Here is a 14,435-nt window from a genome sequence, read left to right as displayed (position 1 = left end):
AAGATGGAAGCAAATCTCCGATTATTTTTTTCATCGTTCCTCGTATAACTATGTCTGATAATGGAAATTATCAGTGTTATGTTGGGAATGCCGTTGCCAATTAGAGGATCTATTACGAGAACAACGTCCAAATTAAAAGGCATTAGCATCTCCTCTCCTTAGTCACAGTTGAATCATTATTAACATGCTGTAAATGGGCCTCTTTGGTCATCGTCAAATGACTTGAAATTAGAGTAAGATGACAACTATCCAATGGGTTAATTACTGCAGGAATATTTGACCCAGGCGGACAAATCAAATTTAATTTGCCGGACGAATATGTGGACTAGTAAAATATTTTTCCCCCTGACGCTCAGATCTCAGAACCCTCAACGCTGCGCGCTTCGGCATTTAAACTTAGCGTTGAGTTGATAGGCGTTTGACTTGAAGTTACTTCAGATTCAGATTTCTTCATAGTGGCAACAGCGCGTGAGACGCGATTTGTCACATGGCACGTCATTAAGCCAATCCTGAGGTCCCTGGCTTAACATTACTTCAGAGCGCAGTTGCTTATCTGTGCAACGTTTAAGGAATTTATGAAATTATGTGCTTGACGAAATTCATGAAATCGTACATTTTTCCTCGTTGAAAACGCAGAATCCATTTTATTAGTTTGCTGTTAAAGCTTTGAAAAACCAACATATACACACTCTATGGCAATATCAATCTAAGCAACAAAACATTTGGCATCTCTGAATAGCTACAACACTTGAACCCTTACAACTTCCATTATAGTCAACTTAAGTGGTGTCTACCACTGCTTCAGACTGAGGTATTCTTCAGCATTCTCTGCAATTTAAAGTTCTCCTCTACTTTCTTTAATGCTGGAGGTACGTTATTGTTATCGAACACCTCATCATCACTGGTGAAGCTCTCTGGTCTGTTGTCTCTGGACTGTGGTCTCTGGACTGCTTTTTCATCCAAAAAGCTCAGGCAGCTTCCGATATAGGTTCTGCACTCTGCCAACTGACCAAGGGCGTTGTCGTCTACAGGACTCAAAGTGTTCAATTCGGCCAAGTATTTCTTCAAAGTGTCCTTGATCTGATCATACTGTTTTCCGTCTTTTTTACCCACGAATTCACTGATTTGTTGTTCGATTTGACGAATGCTTTCAATCATGTCAGCGATTCTCTTGATGACATCTTGGACTGTTCTGGGGGAAACTGGGCTTGTTGGTACGCTTTTGGTAGTGGATTGGAGAGTTATTTTGTTGGTATGCGTATTGAATTCGTTCATTACTGCTCCGGGCATCACTGGGACTCCCACTTTGAGTATGGATTTTCGCTTTTCTGCTGGACTTACTATTCGAACCTCTTTAGGTGATTTTGCTATTATTAACGAAAAATTAACATCAAGTCAAAGAAATACAACTACTCACCTTCATCTTCGTTAATGATTTTCAGCAAGTTAATTTCAACAGTTTTCCTCTTGCTTTCCGCCTCATCTTCAGCATGTACCTCCACCACTGTCTCGCTACTCTCGAAACTCTCCTCATCTTCCAGAGCACTCCCTTGAACCTCACTGAAACCATTAACTACGCTAGGAGAGGCCACTCCATTCTCTCTCTCCTTAGCGTCCTTCTTCTCCAGCTTCTCCCGGTTCTCCTGCACCTTCTCCTGCAAAGCCTCTTCGAGTTCTCTCACTTTCTTGTAGACGGTTTCGTAGAGGTTTCGGATTTGAGGCTGCAGGTCTTTTCCGCGTCGATTGAGGTCATTTTTGAAGAACTCAATCTCTCGTTTGAGGTTCACGTAGTTGGTATCCTCGGACACTCCTTTGAACTTTTTGATTTCCTTGTGGAAGTTCTCCACTTTGGATTTGAGATTGTGCAGGGTGCGTCTTTGAGAGCGTCTGGCGACGGTGTTGCGCCGTTCTAGCGGCGATTTTGAGCTGGTCAGGCCCATGCTGTTTACCTAAAAGGTGAAAATGTGTGAGTTTAAGGTGTAGGTAACGAATTGATAATACAGTAACTTGATGGGTGTAAATCTTTTTCCATTCGATTATTTCGTATTCCATATAAAACTTTCAAGTTCTTAACTTCCTTGACATATAAATAAAAAAGGGATAATTTCAAGTAAAAATCGCTCTAAACCTGATAAGAAGATTACCTATTCAGGGGGTTGGTAAATAGGAGAGCAATATATTCAATATTATACTGAATGTTGCCTAAACCACTATCCATGAGGGCCATGTAAATTCCATGGCAATTTCACGGCTTGAAAATGGTTATTGCTATTTGCTAATCCCTTTATCCTCTTCAAAATACATGAACTTCCTAGCCCGAATTTCTTGTTCGCAAATTCATTTATATATGCTGGCCACATAAACTCAGCATTGTCAATGCAACTCATAGGAAATTACCAATTGGTAAGGCTGGAATTTATTAGCGCAATTTCATAGACTATAATCAAGCCCCACGATTATAACTGAACATCAGCAATGACTCATCAGCAAAACCTTCAATAACACCCTGTAAAAGTATTTTACCTTTAAACGATTTTCCTCGAACTTCCTCCCTCAATGACCAGCTTCTTGCCACTGTTAAACCTAAACTGCCGACTTTTTTAATTACGATTAATTAAAATACAATTACTTTTGCCGTGTCGCACCTCAAAATGAGCTACTCGCATATAAAACAAATATGGCAGATATCTCTGATAAGCTTATGATAAACGCTGATAAAGTTGTAAAACAACGTAGTAAATACGTTGATGTGGTGAAATTATTAATGGCGAATGTGGAGCTAGTTAATTGGGTTAATTTTAGGTTGGAGGTCAAATAAAAGGAGCATTTTTGATAATAAAATATAAATATTTAATTTTTAACTCAATTTAAAGGAACAACAACCCCAAACAAGCACACACCAAAGGTCTTTTATCAGGTCGATGGTGGTTCTTTTTTGTACTAGAAAGGGTACTGATTAGGACTACGTAAAGCGTTTGAAGGAGAACTTACAATGACGTCCACAATTTTGGGTTTTGAATCTTCAATAGTGAATTTTAGGAAGTTATCATGACTCCTAGACCGCACGTCCATGCCAATTTCTTCGTTACCATCGGTCAAATTCCCGCACGAGCGACTCGATCGGTCCCTCAAAGGCGCATTTTCGTGATATTGATACAAAAACTGGTCCAAAATGTTTTGAATTACGTCGTCAGTGGCCTCTTCCGGAGATGAACTCTCCACTATGGATTCTAGTGCGGGTTTTTGAGTTGCTTCGTTATCCAAAAATCCTCCGAAAGTTGAGGAGACAAATTTTTTCCGCGCCCTTGCGTTTGGCGAAGTTCGTTTAGGTACCTCTTTTTTTATTTCAATTACGACGTCCTCAGCAATGTTCTTATTTCCTTCCTTCTGATCTAGGTACTTCTCCCAAGACTCCAAGCTGCTCGCAGATATCTCAGAAACGGTCCTCCTCCTCTCCCTCTTCACTTTATAGGGCAGATTTTCCTCTGATCTCGTAACTGTCTGCGGTTTTTGAAAATTATAAATCTGGTTTTTCACATAAGAAAACCGCTTTAAATAGTTAGCGGTGAAGTTCGTGCTATCACTTAACCAATCGATTTTCTCCTGATGGAACACAATCACTTTAACTTTTTCTAGAATCACCCTTACAGCGTCAAGGATTTCCTGAAAGTGGTAATCTTTGGCCCTCTCCAGGGCTATTACGGTTTCATCTATCGATTTTCCATGGATAAAGTTATTGAAGTCGTTGATGCTAATGCGCAGCTCCGCTTCTAGTTTCTCGGAGCATTGGTGCAGGGATTTGCAGAAGTCCCTTAAAGCCATTTGAGCTGAAAATTAAACGATTTGGAAATTTTGTTAACAGTGGCAATAGTGCGCAGTCACGTGACGCGCTGCGGAGCCAGAGAACGCCAGCGGCGGATGACACAATCGTGGAGCAGCGTTGCCAGTTATAAAGGATTTAGGGAAGTACCTTAATACTTACAAAATTGCAGCAGCAGTAGCTTTTGTGTAAATTCTGTTTATACGAATGGCAATCGTTGAATAACGGGAAGCTGCGCTACCAAGAATTGACAATTAAAGCGCCTATTAATTAACGCAAAAATCTCGATTATTGATAATACTCACAGCAAGTTGTTATGAAGGTCAGCTCAACAGTACTGCATAGTAAACAACAATGGGCTGGATCCTTTGATGACTGATCCGTTTCGATAATAATTGAATATAATTTCGATTTTTAGAATGCCTTGGGCAAAATGAATTTTAATCTTATCTCACTTGGGAACCAGTTGCTGAATGTGAATGAGGAACTTCGTGACGTGACATTCACATCAGACAAAGTTTTTCGTATTTGCATTGTGATTAATTCTATTTGGTTTGCGTGATTTTGATTAACAACCCTGCGACAGTGTCAAAAATGACAGACAAAACTGCGTGTTCAGGGCATGAAAATAACGAATGTGTTTTGGGAGATCAGAAGTATGATACGCTTTCGAACTCCTCATCTGATGAATATAGACTTGACAAAACAGTGAATAATACTTCAACGAAACCTTGCTTTAACCCATTCACGGAAAGTGGTCGTAGACTTGAGAGAGACCCTGTAAAGAGGATCATGGCGATTAAGGCTGAGGCTGAAGAAATCAAGGAAGAAATTTTGTCCTTGGACAAACAACAACTAGTCAGTGACTATAGGAAGTACGAGGAAGTTTTGGTACTCAAAACGTTAAGTCTGGACAAAATCGATGTTGCCGGGAAGGAGAATGTTAAGAAACTCAGAAAGGAGGCGATTTTATATGTGCAGGACTGCTTGTATTTGCTGGATTCTCGAATGAAATAGCTCTGATTTTAAATTATGAATTAAAAAAATATATATATATACATATATACATACAGGGTGTACCTTTCTGGAGCTCTGTACCCATAAAAAAAGGAGGCCGGTTAAATCGTTACAATATTACGTTTCATCACGCAACGCTACGAGAGCGGCTGATTATTTGTCTGAAATATTTCCCAATGGAGTCAATGGAGATATGCGTTATATGTATAGACGAAAGGACACAGGGTGTTCCGTGAAATACTATAGAGCCCTGGCCACTTAAATGAAAGAGAGCAGTTTTATGGAAAATTGTCACACCTTCGGGAAATCTTAAATAAATAGGGGCTTGATGGGGATACATGATAGGGAATTACTCCGTCTAAGTGAAACATTTAATATATCCTATAGGATGCTAGGCGTCTGATAAATCTCAAATTCTTCCAAAAAATTTCTCCTAAATTCATGTTTGATAAACTAAATATATAATAAACATAAAAATAAAATCAACATGAATACGTATATTAACGGTAGAATGCCAGAGATAACCCTCGCAATCTTTGCACAACTACCCCTTCCCGTTCTTCTCCATCTCACCCCTGTTAAACTGCACTTTATTATCTAACTCATCAAATATAGGGAATATGTATCTATAGACTTCCTTTCTCTTCGATCTAAGCATATTATCATCCCCTATATCATCATAGAGATCATCCAATTTATCTATCAGCCTTCTCAGACTTTCTTCAATATAGTAATGCTTGTTGCTATTTTCAAGTTCCGTAAAGTCTTCTATTTCTTTCTCAAATAGTTTCGCCTTTTCCCGGATTTGCTCCAAGTCTTGAATTATTCGTTTTTGTACCTCTGTTTGATTGTGTTTGTCTGTGTCAGATTTTGATAGAGTTTCTGCTTGAGAGTCCTTTAGGGGTTGTGTCTCAGCCTCAGGAGTTGTCTCTTCAACATAGGCAGATTCCGATGGTGATGGGATTATTCCTTGGATAAGTTTAATGGGTGATTCTACTGTAGGTTTTATCTCGTAGCTTAAACAATCTCTATTGAATTCATCAGGGAATTGCCCTTTCCCATCATCTGCTTCAATTTCCCTCAACTCATCAGGTTTATGGTGAATTCCTGGTTTTTGGTGGTTTGTACTCGACATTCCTGACGTACCTAAGGTTTCAGAATTTGTCCTTAATTGAATATCTCCCACATGACTCTGAGGACCACTTGTCAATATAGACCTGTCTTGTTCTTTATAAAGAGATCGAAGATGAAGCAGTAAAGTTGCATCACTGATTCCCAAATCATGTTGATTATATGTATAATTAACACTGGGATCAATTGAGGAGCTAGGAGTTTGATTTCTTTGGGAAATCGCATCGAAGTGGATTGTAGATTCAATGCTCGGAAAGCTATTGGGGTCTTCACTCATTTGCTGTGACCAACTGGAAGTCTGTCCATTGCTCATAGACGGAAAATTGAAAGAGAACAATTTCTGAACATTCAAAGTGGCAGCATTTTTACTGTCAACTTGGTTTGGTGCTGAAAATTGAGAACTTGAGAAATCTTTGGAATATTTCACAAAACTTTCACTGAATTCTTCATCAGGTTTGCATGCTCGTCCTTCCCCTAAATATTGGTCAGCTCTTGGTGACTTAGCTTCATCATCTTTAAGAGTATCATTTTTTGAAATGCCTTCAGGTATTTCTATGGCTGGTTTGGATGCAGCTAAACTTGAAAAATAAAATTGTTGGGCAATATTCACTTTGACACTTGGAGTTATTTTTTTTCTTTGAGATCGTTCTTCAATATCTGCTCTTCCTATGCCAGAAGCAAGGTACTGTGGTGTTTGCTCATATATAGCTGCATCCTCACCAAAAAATCGTTGAATCTCTGTGATTGCTTCATCATAGAAAGATGGGCCATCATCAAGTTGCTTTTCACTTGTTGCCTCGCGTTGATCAGATCTCTCATCACTATCTGCATTTGTTAGAGCTTTGGAATCAACATTCTCCTCGGCTGTATCATCAGCTTTCTTGGGAAATTCCTGAATAGAAAGGGTAGTAAGTGATGAAGAGTAAAAGTTAGTCTCATGAGCTTTTGCATCTGTCCGATCTATTAAATCAACAGTCACCTTATGTACAGTGTCATCAGCTTTGTTCAATGATTCTTCAGTTACATGTTTAAGTAATAGACAGTCAACGGTTCCTAAGATTTCAGAAGAAGATGTGTTAGTTTCAGAATTTGCTTTAGGTTCAAAAGCAAAGTGGGGACCAGGCCTGGAAAATAATGAAGATTCATTGTCTTTACTCCAGGTTTCTTCAACATTCCATGTATTTTCGTGTGATGACTGCTTCTTCGATACATCCATAATTTGCGATTTTTGCTTCATGTAATCACGACTAAAACGTGTTGTTGACTTGATTTTAGAGTTCTTCGAATTACCCATTTCATCCATTTTATCACTGGAAGAAATATCCTTCTTCTCGGAATTCCAAACGCGATTATCTTCTTTCTCGTTGTCTACAGGGAAATGAGTCTCTTCATATTCTCTCTCTTTTAATTCAAGTTGGATCAAATCTTCAGGAAGGGGTTCAACAGTATGAACATTTTTGACCACAAGTTTGATTGAAGATTTTGTGGGTGGAGTTGGATAAATCTCCTCTTCGATTACATATCCAGGTGCTTCTCCAAGAGAAGCTCTTAAGAAATTTGTGGTTTGATCAAACGGGCCAAAATTGTTAATTGGTGGTATGGTGTTCTGATAGTCAAGCGATGGTAGGGAATCTTCTGAATCATCAATTTCCCTTTTATATTCACTTTCTTGATTCATGGGTATATAATTTGAATATTTGCCAAGATAATCATGTGAATTTGAAAAATCATTGTTTGAAATTGTCTTTGAAGGAAGAGATACCTTTCGACGTTTTGGCGAATGTAATTCATCCACTTTGATTGATGTTACAGTTGACCCTAATTGCACCCTTGATATTCCGGAAGTTTCATCAAAGCTCCAATCATATACTGGAATGTAGCAATTATTGGTAGGACTCGAATTAAAAGAACTGAGCAAATGAGTGTGAGTATCTGTGGCAAAATTCTTTGGCAAAGGAACATTATATTGGTGTAATGTAAAAGACCTCTTGCTCGATTTACATGAATCAAAATTCGGTGGCGGTTTGGTAGTGTCTTTGTTTTTTTGGATTTCAGGTTGATTTGCTTTAGATGAATTTGTGATTATGGCTGGAGGAAATTTAATTGCCAGTTTCTTCGAAGAATAATCTAAACCTAGAGGTGAAGCCAATGTTGAAGGCAGCTGCTGATCAGGTGTCACTTTATTATAGGTGCTGCTTCTATTTTCTGTATTTTTAAACTCATTTCCCTCGGATATTCCTTTGAATTTCTTAGGATAAAAAATTTCTCCTTGTAAGTGAACTGTAGTATCATGAATTTGTCGCTGTTGAGATAGCTGTGCTTGATTGTTAGAAGACTTTGAATAATTCTTTTTTCTTCCATTAGTTGCTGATATACGGTTTAAAGGAGTTTTTGATTGAGCATTTATTTGAGTGCATGTTGCATCTATAGTGTAAGTTCCATCCTTAAGGCATCTTCCCTTAGGATCTGGAAAAACAGACTTGATATTATTTTTCCGTTCAGTAGGGTATGAAGTTGCTGATTGCTGAGCTTTAATTTGTTTCGAGGCACTTAATTCGGCTCGCTTCTGTTGGTTCTTGGGTTTCGTTGTTTCATCGACATGGGTCAACGAAGAAACACTTTCAAATCCAAACTGACCTCCTGGATGACTTCTATTCCCTAAAATAGAAAAAGAGTACAATTATATGGTTAAATCCCAAAACTATACTAGATGTCCAGGCGATCCCTGAACATAGGGGATTAACATGGGAAGTCGGTTTTTATTTTTTTGCGCCTGCACAGATTATCTAATTGAAAATCTTTTACATGGAGGTCATAGTACTCAAGACCAGCCATCATTCTGACATATTTTCGATCTTCTAATTAGAGCCAGTTTGGCTCAAAACGCCTCCAAATTTCAAAAATTTAAATGTTCTGCGTAATTGCTCGAGGCACAGTCGTAAAAAGTGGTCTCTTTGAGCAATTCTTGTAAATGTTTTGGTAAACAATGTTAAGGTTTTTTGTTCTTGTTCACTTACACGTTTGGTTGAATTTTAATATGTAGTTAGTTGTTTAATTTATTTGTTTTCACTTTTTTTTTGCCTTATTTTATTGGCCAATGAAAAAAATCAGATTCGTCTCGTAATGTTGGAAGTCTGGCCAACTTCAGTCAACTGTGGGATCAAAAAAATAAATGTATTAGAAGGAAAGCGGCTAATCTTTGATGATGCCACCATTAGCACATTAAAAATCTTCCCCCCTAGTTTCTAGTTGACCACCCTGACCACCTCTTTAGTTTCTAGTAAATTTAACTTTTTTTAATATTAAATTTTGACCCACAAAAATTCACTTTACCTTTCCTCTTCTCTGAAGCTTTTTTTGTCATTGAATCATTCGGCATTTGAGCTTCATTTTGATATCTTCGGTTCACCGCTAGTCTGTCCGATCCATCACTACGACCTCTACGTTCATTTTGCGTTCTGTCAAATGGCACAGAGCCGAATGGTTGCCCAGCCCCGCCCCGTCCATGAGGAATATTTTCATCTATAAATTAAAAACTATAGGAATATGCTAAAGTCACAAATCTTGAGCAGAAATAACGAGAAGACAACCATCCCATACAAACGGAGGCTCTTCTTAAAAATCAAATCTCTTTTTTTCGCCTTACTTACTGGTGTTCTTATTTTCCGAGCAGCAGAATACATTTCCCATTATTTTTATGGAAAAAACAATAACGTCAATGGAAACATTAAGAGATTCTGCAAAAATAGAGAATCTTACAAATTCACACATCAAAAAATGTTAGAAAATCTTACAAATTAGCTGAAAAATAATAAATTTATGTATAATAGTTGATATCATTTTTTATAGAATATTACTCTTGAACAAACTTACTTAACAGGAATTTGAGTAACGCATTACTTTAGGTACTAATTCTTAAATGATGTTATATGCAGGATATAGCTGCAATTATTCTAACGTCGATTCATGAGCTAGTAATTGAAAATCCTCGTTATATCTTATCAGTATAAAGCTGGGAAGACAAAGATGATAACACACAAATTGCACACGTTCGCTATTTTGAAATGTTACTGTCTACTTAATTTTTTATTGAACTTAACGCTAAAGTCAACTTTTATAATTCAAAATAGTCTAAATAAATATTTTAAAAATCTGTTTCAAGCTTACCTGCAGTCCCTGCAGTTAACCGGCCGGAAATTGGCAGTAATGTGAAGACTGTAAATAATAAAACTGTAAATTTGTGTACCAGGAAAATCAAATACTTACCGCGTATCCAAATAAACTGAAGGAAAACTTTAACAATTTTAATTGCACGCATCACTACAATTGTGCCATATTTTCGAAATAGTTTTTCTCTAGTGTGGATATCACGATCTTATCTAGCTAAATTTATTATACAAACTGCCTTATCAACCAGAATATTAGATAAAGTGATTCACACCAATGTGTGGTCTCCATTTTTGAATTCATATTCCGAAGTGACTTTTATCCCCTTACCTAATTAATCAACGTAATTTCAGTAGATAGAAATATAATTGTAAAATGGAATTTGTTCTCGTGATAAATGCTAATATCAGATAAAAACAAAACAAATAAATTTGTTTCAAACAATGCTGGTTAAGCCTGATCTTGCTCAGATATCGAAGTCGTTGAAACAAAACATAAAAAATTTCCTCCACCATTATGGCAAGAAAAATTAAAATGTCATGAATGTCTCTTCAATTTGTTTACAATCATAATAAATAAATATGTTAAATAATTCGAGATTTTGTGATTCTAGTTCTTTTTACTTACTTATAGAGAAGGAGAATCCTTATATCAAAATTTATCATTTAAGATTTTTTAATTTCATCAGATAATTCCTTTGTGAACATTAAAGTGTACGTTTTATATTAGCGAGGAGGGTCCCCTAATAAATAACTCAATTTTATATCAAAATAATTGCAAAGCAGTATAAATTGCTCAGGTAACCTCGATGGACATTTGCGTGATTTTGCAAGTCTTAATTTCCCTGAATACAGAGACCTGCATTAACTCTGTGCAATGTCTGTATATATAAAATTGTTGCTTCTAATCTTATTTGGGGATACCTACCTTCAAGCCAATGCCATCCTAATTGGATACAAGACCAATGGTCATTTCAAAAATTCACAATAATTTATTACATTATTAATCTAATTTTAGCACTAGATGGAGGCACATGAGACTACTTAGGTAACTTAAACAGTAGATGTCGCCGCAACGAGGACCAGTATTGGCATTACGATCTATTTTTAACAGTCTTTGTAATTACTACTCTAAACATATTTCTCAAAAAAAGGCAGTTTTCTTTTTCTTTTGTTGGAACATCCTCTTGTTCTCCTCCAATTTCTTGTCAAGTTCCTCAAACAGATGGAAAATGTAGTTGTAGACCTCCTTCCTCTCCCCAAGAAGTACGTCATTCCCTGCAACCTGCTGAAACATGTCATCCAGTGCATCAATTAATTTCTTCAAATTCTCATCAATGTAGTAAAATTTATTGTTATCGCTGCGTTCATCGAATGCCTGAATTTCGCTTTTAAAGGTCTCAGCCTTGTCTTTGATACCGATTAAGACATTTCTGATTTTATCTTCAGACACTGCCACGTAAGGAGGAGGCGGTTCTGAATCTCGAGGAGGGAGTGGTTCTCTCCTGGCTCTCCCTGGGAGTCTAGTTGAATGAGAGCTTGAGTCGGCTGCAGAAAAAAAAACTTAAGAAAATAGAGATTTACGTATAATATAAAATAAAAAATCAAGGGCAGTTTGCGAGCGTCCGTAGAATGAGCTTTTCGGTTGGCTGGCTCACAAAATTGGAAGGAATTTTTCTAGACGAGTGTTACCAAACTGGTCTAAGTAAATCGCAGAGAAGCCACGAAGATGTTTCTACTCACTTGTAACAGCATCTTTTTGAGGTAATGAAAATGTAGCTGTGGGTTGCTTTGAAATAGCCCTCACTGTAAATGTAAAGTAATATTAATTAAGGGTTTTATTATTGAGGGAGGGCATTAAGAGTGTAAAATTCCTTGTAATACCTCTCCTGCTTTTGTTGCCAGCATTTAGGTTTCTATTGGCTCTGGCTTTGCCTATAAAGTTTAAATTCAGTTAAAATCGAAATTCTTCTCTGAACATCTCAAGTGGCATTTTTCAAATATCTTTTAAAATATAAAATTTTTATTTACCTCTTGAGCCACTTCCAAGACAGAGATTTGCGCAGAAATCGTCACTACCCATGCTGTCACTTTGCTCATAGTAAATATCACGAAGAAAGTTTCGCAGTGATACTCATACAATCTATCACTTATCTATTACAATCCATGTATTAGGCAGGCACCTATCTAATCTTTGGGAATAGCAAACATGAGGCTGATAATCGACGACATCGAAATAATGTAGGAATTGCAAATTGTACTTTTTAAAAAGAGATAAGGGAATTTTAAGTTTGCAAACATGAGAGAGCTGTTGACGAGGCCTGCCAATAGCTTAAAAAAATTAACTGCCTTGGCAACCTCTGAATTACCCTAAGGAGCGTGAGCTGATCTCAAAGGATTTCTTTTTGTTTTAGTGCTCAACTAGCCGCTGCTCGTTTCGACCAAAGAACCTCCTGCGTGGGCCTGGAGGGCTCTGCTAACCGAAGAATCCCCCCTCCTCTCCTCCGATCCAGGACTCTGCCAGCCATCGTCGTCCCTGGAGTGAACATCCTCCAAGCCCAACTAGGAAATTATGGACGAGGTAAATTGCCTCTTCATCTTAACCTCCCCTCATAAGCTTCCAATTCACAGATCAAAACCACTCTCCATACATCTCAAAATCCGGCCTTACGGGACGTCTCTCTGCAGCTAGGGCCTCCTTTAACAAAGAAGATACTGCCAGTCTGGAAAACAGGAGAAAATCCGCCATTAGCAGGCTGTGTGGAGCTGGCAGCTACGGGCCTGAACGGTCTGAGGATGGTAGTCTAATACTCAAGTATGTTAGAAGTTTTAGTTTGGTGGGAGGTGTAAATGGACGGGTTTTAGGGTGCCGTCCCCCCATGTGGTGGCAGCACGGGCCTACAGAATGCCTACGTCACCACAGCCCGGGCCTTCTACGTGCGGGGCTTTCTCCAAAATAAGCAAGTTGCTGACGCCCGGGAGCTCCAAGAATCAAATGGTGATCGACGAATCAAACGTAATCAGAAGACTGAGTTGGGAGAGGTGAGTTGTAACTGGAAAAACTTGATTTATGAACGTACCAAGTTCTGATTTGAAAATACCGAAAACTGTTAACTAAAAGGAGATTTATTTCAAATAATTGATCCTTTAGAAAATAGAAACAAGTTATAAAGACAGTAATTACAGTCAAGTCAAACAGAACGGAAGCGATAGAAATCTGGCAATTCCATTTTTCTTCATAAATTTAATGCACATCTTCGGATTCGACATCAAAAGGTATTGAATGAGAGAATTGAGCATGCAGATACCGTTTTATTTTTATCGCGACACTACCACTGAAGCTTCCAATTCTGTTCTTCTCACCCGTTAAATTCCCATAACCGTAACCGGTGAGAACATACCTTAACTACCAGCCAACGCTCCCGATCACAAAAGATTCGAATAAGTTTCCAATTTCTTTCAATGGCCCCTTTCGCATGCAAAACTTTTCCCTCATCAATACTAAAGGTATATTTGCGTTGCATAAAATCTCCCACCGGGATGTTCTCTAATAAACAACAAAAGGATTCCGGCGCTTAATTTGAGGCATTAATGAAAGGCTGAAAATTGTGGTGTAGAGAGATAAAAGAGCCTCCATTTTAAACAGAACGTGACGCTCTCCCTCTCGGAAGCATAAATTAGAGCGATATGACGTCTTTAAGGCCTTATCTGCTCCCGAACTTTAATTACTACACTGTTCGTTTTTAATTAATACACTATTTGTTGTTATCTTCCGGGGTAACCTTGTCCTCGCGCTCTCACCTTGATACATCCTGAGCGGCTCTAAATTCCCCCCCCCCCCCCTCAGTTACTTTGTTTTATAAATTATTATTTTTTAAAAAATCAAAAGCAGCACTAAATAAGGCTGAAATAGTATTTTTTCATGTTTATTTATTTTTTTGAAATATTACATGTCACCGATAACGCAAAATGGACAATTTTTTAAAATTGAAACATGACTCAAGTAACACCTCAAGCTAAAAGTCTTTCAAAACTACATACACTAGCGTATTACGATTCCAAATCTATCCATTAGTTTTTGAAAAAAATTAAATTTTAAATTTGGTAAAAAAAAGCAATACAAACTTAATTAAATATTACGTAAATAATGGACAAATTTATTTGGTAATAGGAAATTGGTTTGTTTTCGATTTTGTGCTCTCAGTGTTTCGTAATTTTTATTTATTAATTTTTTCTTTTTTACCAAAGACTGTTTGTGAGCACAAAATCGAAAACAAATCAATTTCTTTTTAAATATTTAT

At 37.5% G+C, this 14,435-nt stretch overlaps 4 protein-coding genes across 9 annotated transcripts in view; 1 reads left to right on the top strand and 3 right to left on the bottom strand.

Annotated features, from left to right (window-relative positions):
• wake (wide awake) overlaps positions 1-14,435 on the top strand; it is a 96,253-nt gene that overhangs the window by 50,263 nt on the left and 31,555 nt on the right. For both annotated transcript variants that reach the window (XM_066405458.1, XM_066405381.1), the window contains exons 3-5: positions 12,549-12,715; positions 12,766-12,949; positions 13,000-13,176. In XM_066405458.1, coding sequence (XP_066261555.1) covers positions 12,549-12,715; positions 12,766-12,949; positions 13,000-13,176 — 528 coding nt within the window. The remainder of the gene's footprint in view (positions 1-12,548; positions 12,716-12,765; positions 12,950-12,999; positions 13,177-14,435) is intronic.
• Positions 611-4,383, bottom strand: LOC136410785 (repetitive organellar protein-like). 3 transcript variants are annotated; one of them, XM_066393125.1, is made up of 5 exons: positions 4,126-4,383; positions 3,983-4,057; positions 2,992-3,827; positions 1,418-1,949; positions 611-1,367 (listed from the first exon to the last, which is right to left on the bottom strand). In XM_066393125.1, the coding sequence occupies exons 3-5, from the start codon at positions 3,820-3,822 to the stop codon at positions 802-804; spliced, it is 1,929 nt and encodes a 642-aa protein (XP_066249222.1). In that variant the 5' UTR covers positions 3,823-3,827; positions 3,983-4,057; positions 4,126-4,383; the 3' UTR covers positions 611-801. The 3 variants fall into 3 exon arrangements, with proteins under 3 accessions (XP_066249222.1, XP_066249231.1, XP_066249213.1); XM_066393134.1 differs by having other exon boundaries at positions 3,983-4,052; XM_066393116.1 differs by lacking the exon at positions 3,983-4,057 and having other exon boundaries at positions 612-1,367.
• LOC136408856 (uncharacterized) lies at positions 5,000-10,358 on the bottom strand. 2 transcript variants are annotated; one of them, XM_066390048.1, is made up of 5 exons: positions 10,235-10,358; positions 10,136-10,183; positions 9,619-9,705; positions 9,302-9,490; positions 5,000-8,626 (listed from the first exon to the last, which is right to left on the bottom strand). In XM_066390048.1, the coding sequence occupies exons 1-5, from the start codon at positions 10,284-10,286 to the stop codon at positions 5,382-5,384; spliced, it is 3,621 nt and encodes a 1,206-aa protein (XP_066246145.1). In that variant the 5' UTR covers positions 10,287-10,358; the 3' UTR covers positions 5,000-5,381. The 2 variants fall into 2 exon arrangements, with proteins under 2 accessions (XP_066246145.1, XP_066246153.1); XM_066390056.1 differs by lacking the exon at positions 9,619-9,705 and having other exon boundaries at positions 5,001-8,626.
• On the bottom strand, positions 11,096-12,295 carry LOC136409813 (uncharacterized). 2 transcript variants are annotated; one of them, XM_066391612.1, is made up of 4 exons: positions 12,166-12,295; positions 12,019-12,069; positions 11,878-11,940; positions 11,097-11,682 (listed from the first exon to the last, which is right to left on the bottom strand). In XM_066391612.1, exons 1-4 carry the CDS (start codon positions 12,215-12,217, stop codon positions 11,279-11,281), a joined length of 570 nt encoding a protein of 189 aa, XP_066247709.1. In that variant the 5' UTR covers positions 12,218-12,295; the 3' UTR covers positions 11,097-11,278. The 2 variants fall into 2 exon arrangements, with proteins under 2 accessions (XP_066247717.1, XP_066247709.1); XM_066391620.1 differs by lacking the exon at positions 12,019-12,069 and having other exon boundaries at positions 11,096-11,682.

This window comes from Euwallacea similis, chromosome 1 (assembly GCF_039881205.1).
Source record: "Euwallacea similis isolate ESF13 chromosome 1, ESF131.1, whole genome shotgun sequence".
Classification (NCBI taxonomy): domain Eukaryota; kingdom Metazoa; phylum Arthropoda; class Insecta; order Coleoptera; family Curculionidae; genus Euwallacea; species Euwallacea similis.
Note: the sequence above shows the minus strand (reverse complement) of the source record. Positions and strands in the feature narration are given on the sequence as shown.

Excerpts from the sequence above, each read along its gene's own strand:
- LOC136410785 (XM_066393125.1), bottom strand. The coding sequence starts at position 3,822 with ATGGCTTTAAGGGACTTCTGCAAATCCCTGCACCAATGCTCCGAGAAA. Across the intron at positions 1,950-2,991 it reads CCAAAATTGTGGACGTCATT|GTAAACAGCATGGGCCTGAC; the intron begins GTAAGTTCTCCT and ends TTCACCTTTTAG. Across the intron at positions 1,368-1,417 it reads AATCATTAACGAAGATGAAG|CAAAATCACCTAAAGAGGTT; the intron begins GTGAGTAGTTGT and ends CGTTAATAATAG.
- LOC136408856 (XM_066390048.1), bottom strand. The coding sequence starts at position 10,286 with ATGCGTGCAATTAAAATTGTTAAAGTTTTCCTTCAGTTTATTTGGATA. Across the intron at positions 9,491-9,618 it reads CTCGGAAAATAAGAACACCA|ATGAAAATATTCCTCATGGA; the intron begins GTAAGTAAGGCG and ends TTTAATTTATAG. Across the intron at positions 8,627-9,301 it reads AGCTTCAGAGAAGAGGAAAG|GGAATAGAAGTCATCCAGGA; the intron begins GTAAAGTGAATT and ends TTTCTATTTTAG.
- LOC136409813 (XM_066391612.1), bottom strand. The coding sequence starts at position 12,217 with ATGGGTAGTGACGATTTCTGCGCAAATCTCTGTCTTGGAAGTGGCTCA. Across the intron at positions 11,941-12,018 it reads TGGCAACAAAAGCAGGAGAG|TGAGGGCTATTTCAAAGCAA; the intron begins GTATTACAAGGA and ends TTACATTTACAG. Across the intron at positions 11,683-11,877 it reads TCAAAAAGATGCTGTTACAA|CCGACTCAAGCTCTCATTCA; the intron begins GTGAGTAGAAAC and ends TTTTTTCTGCAG.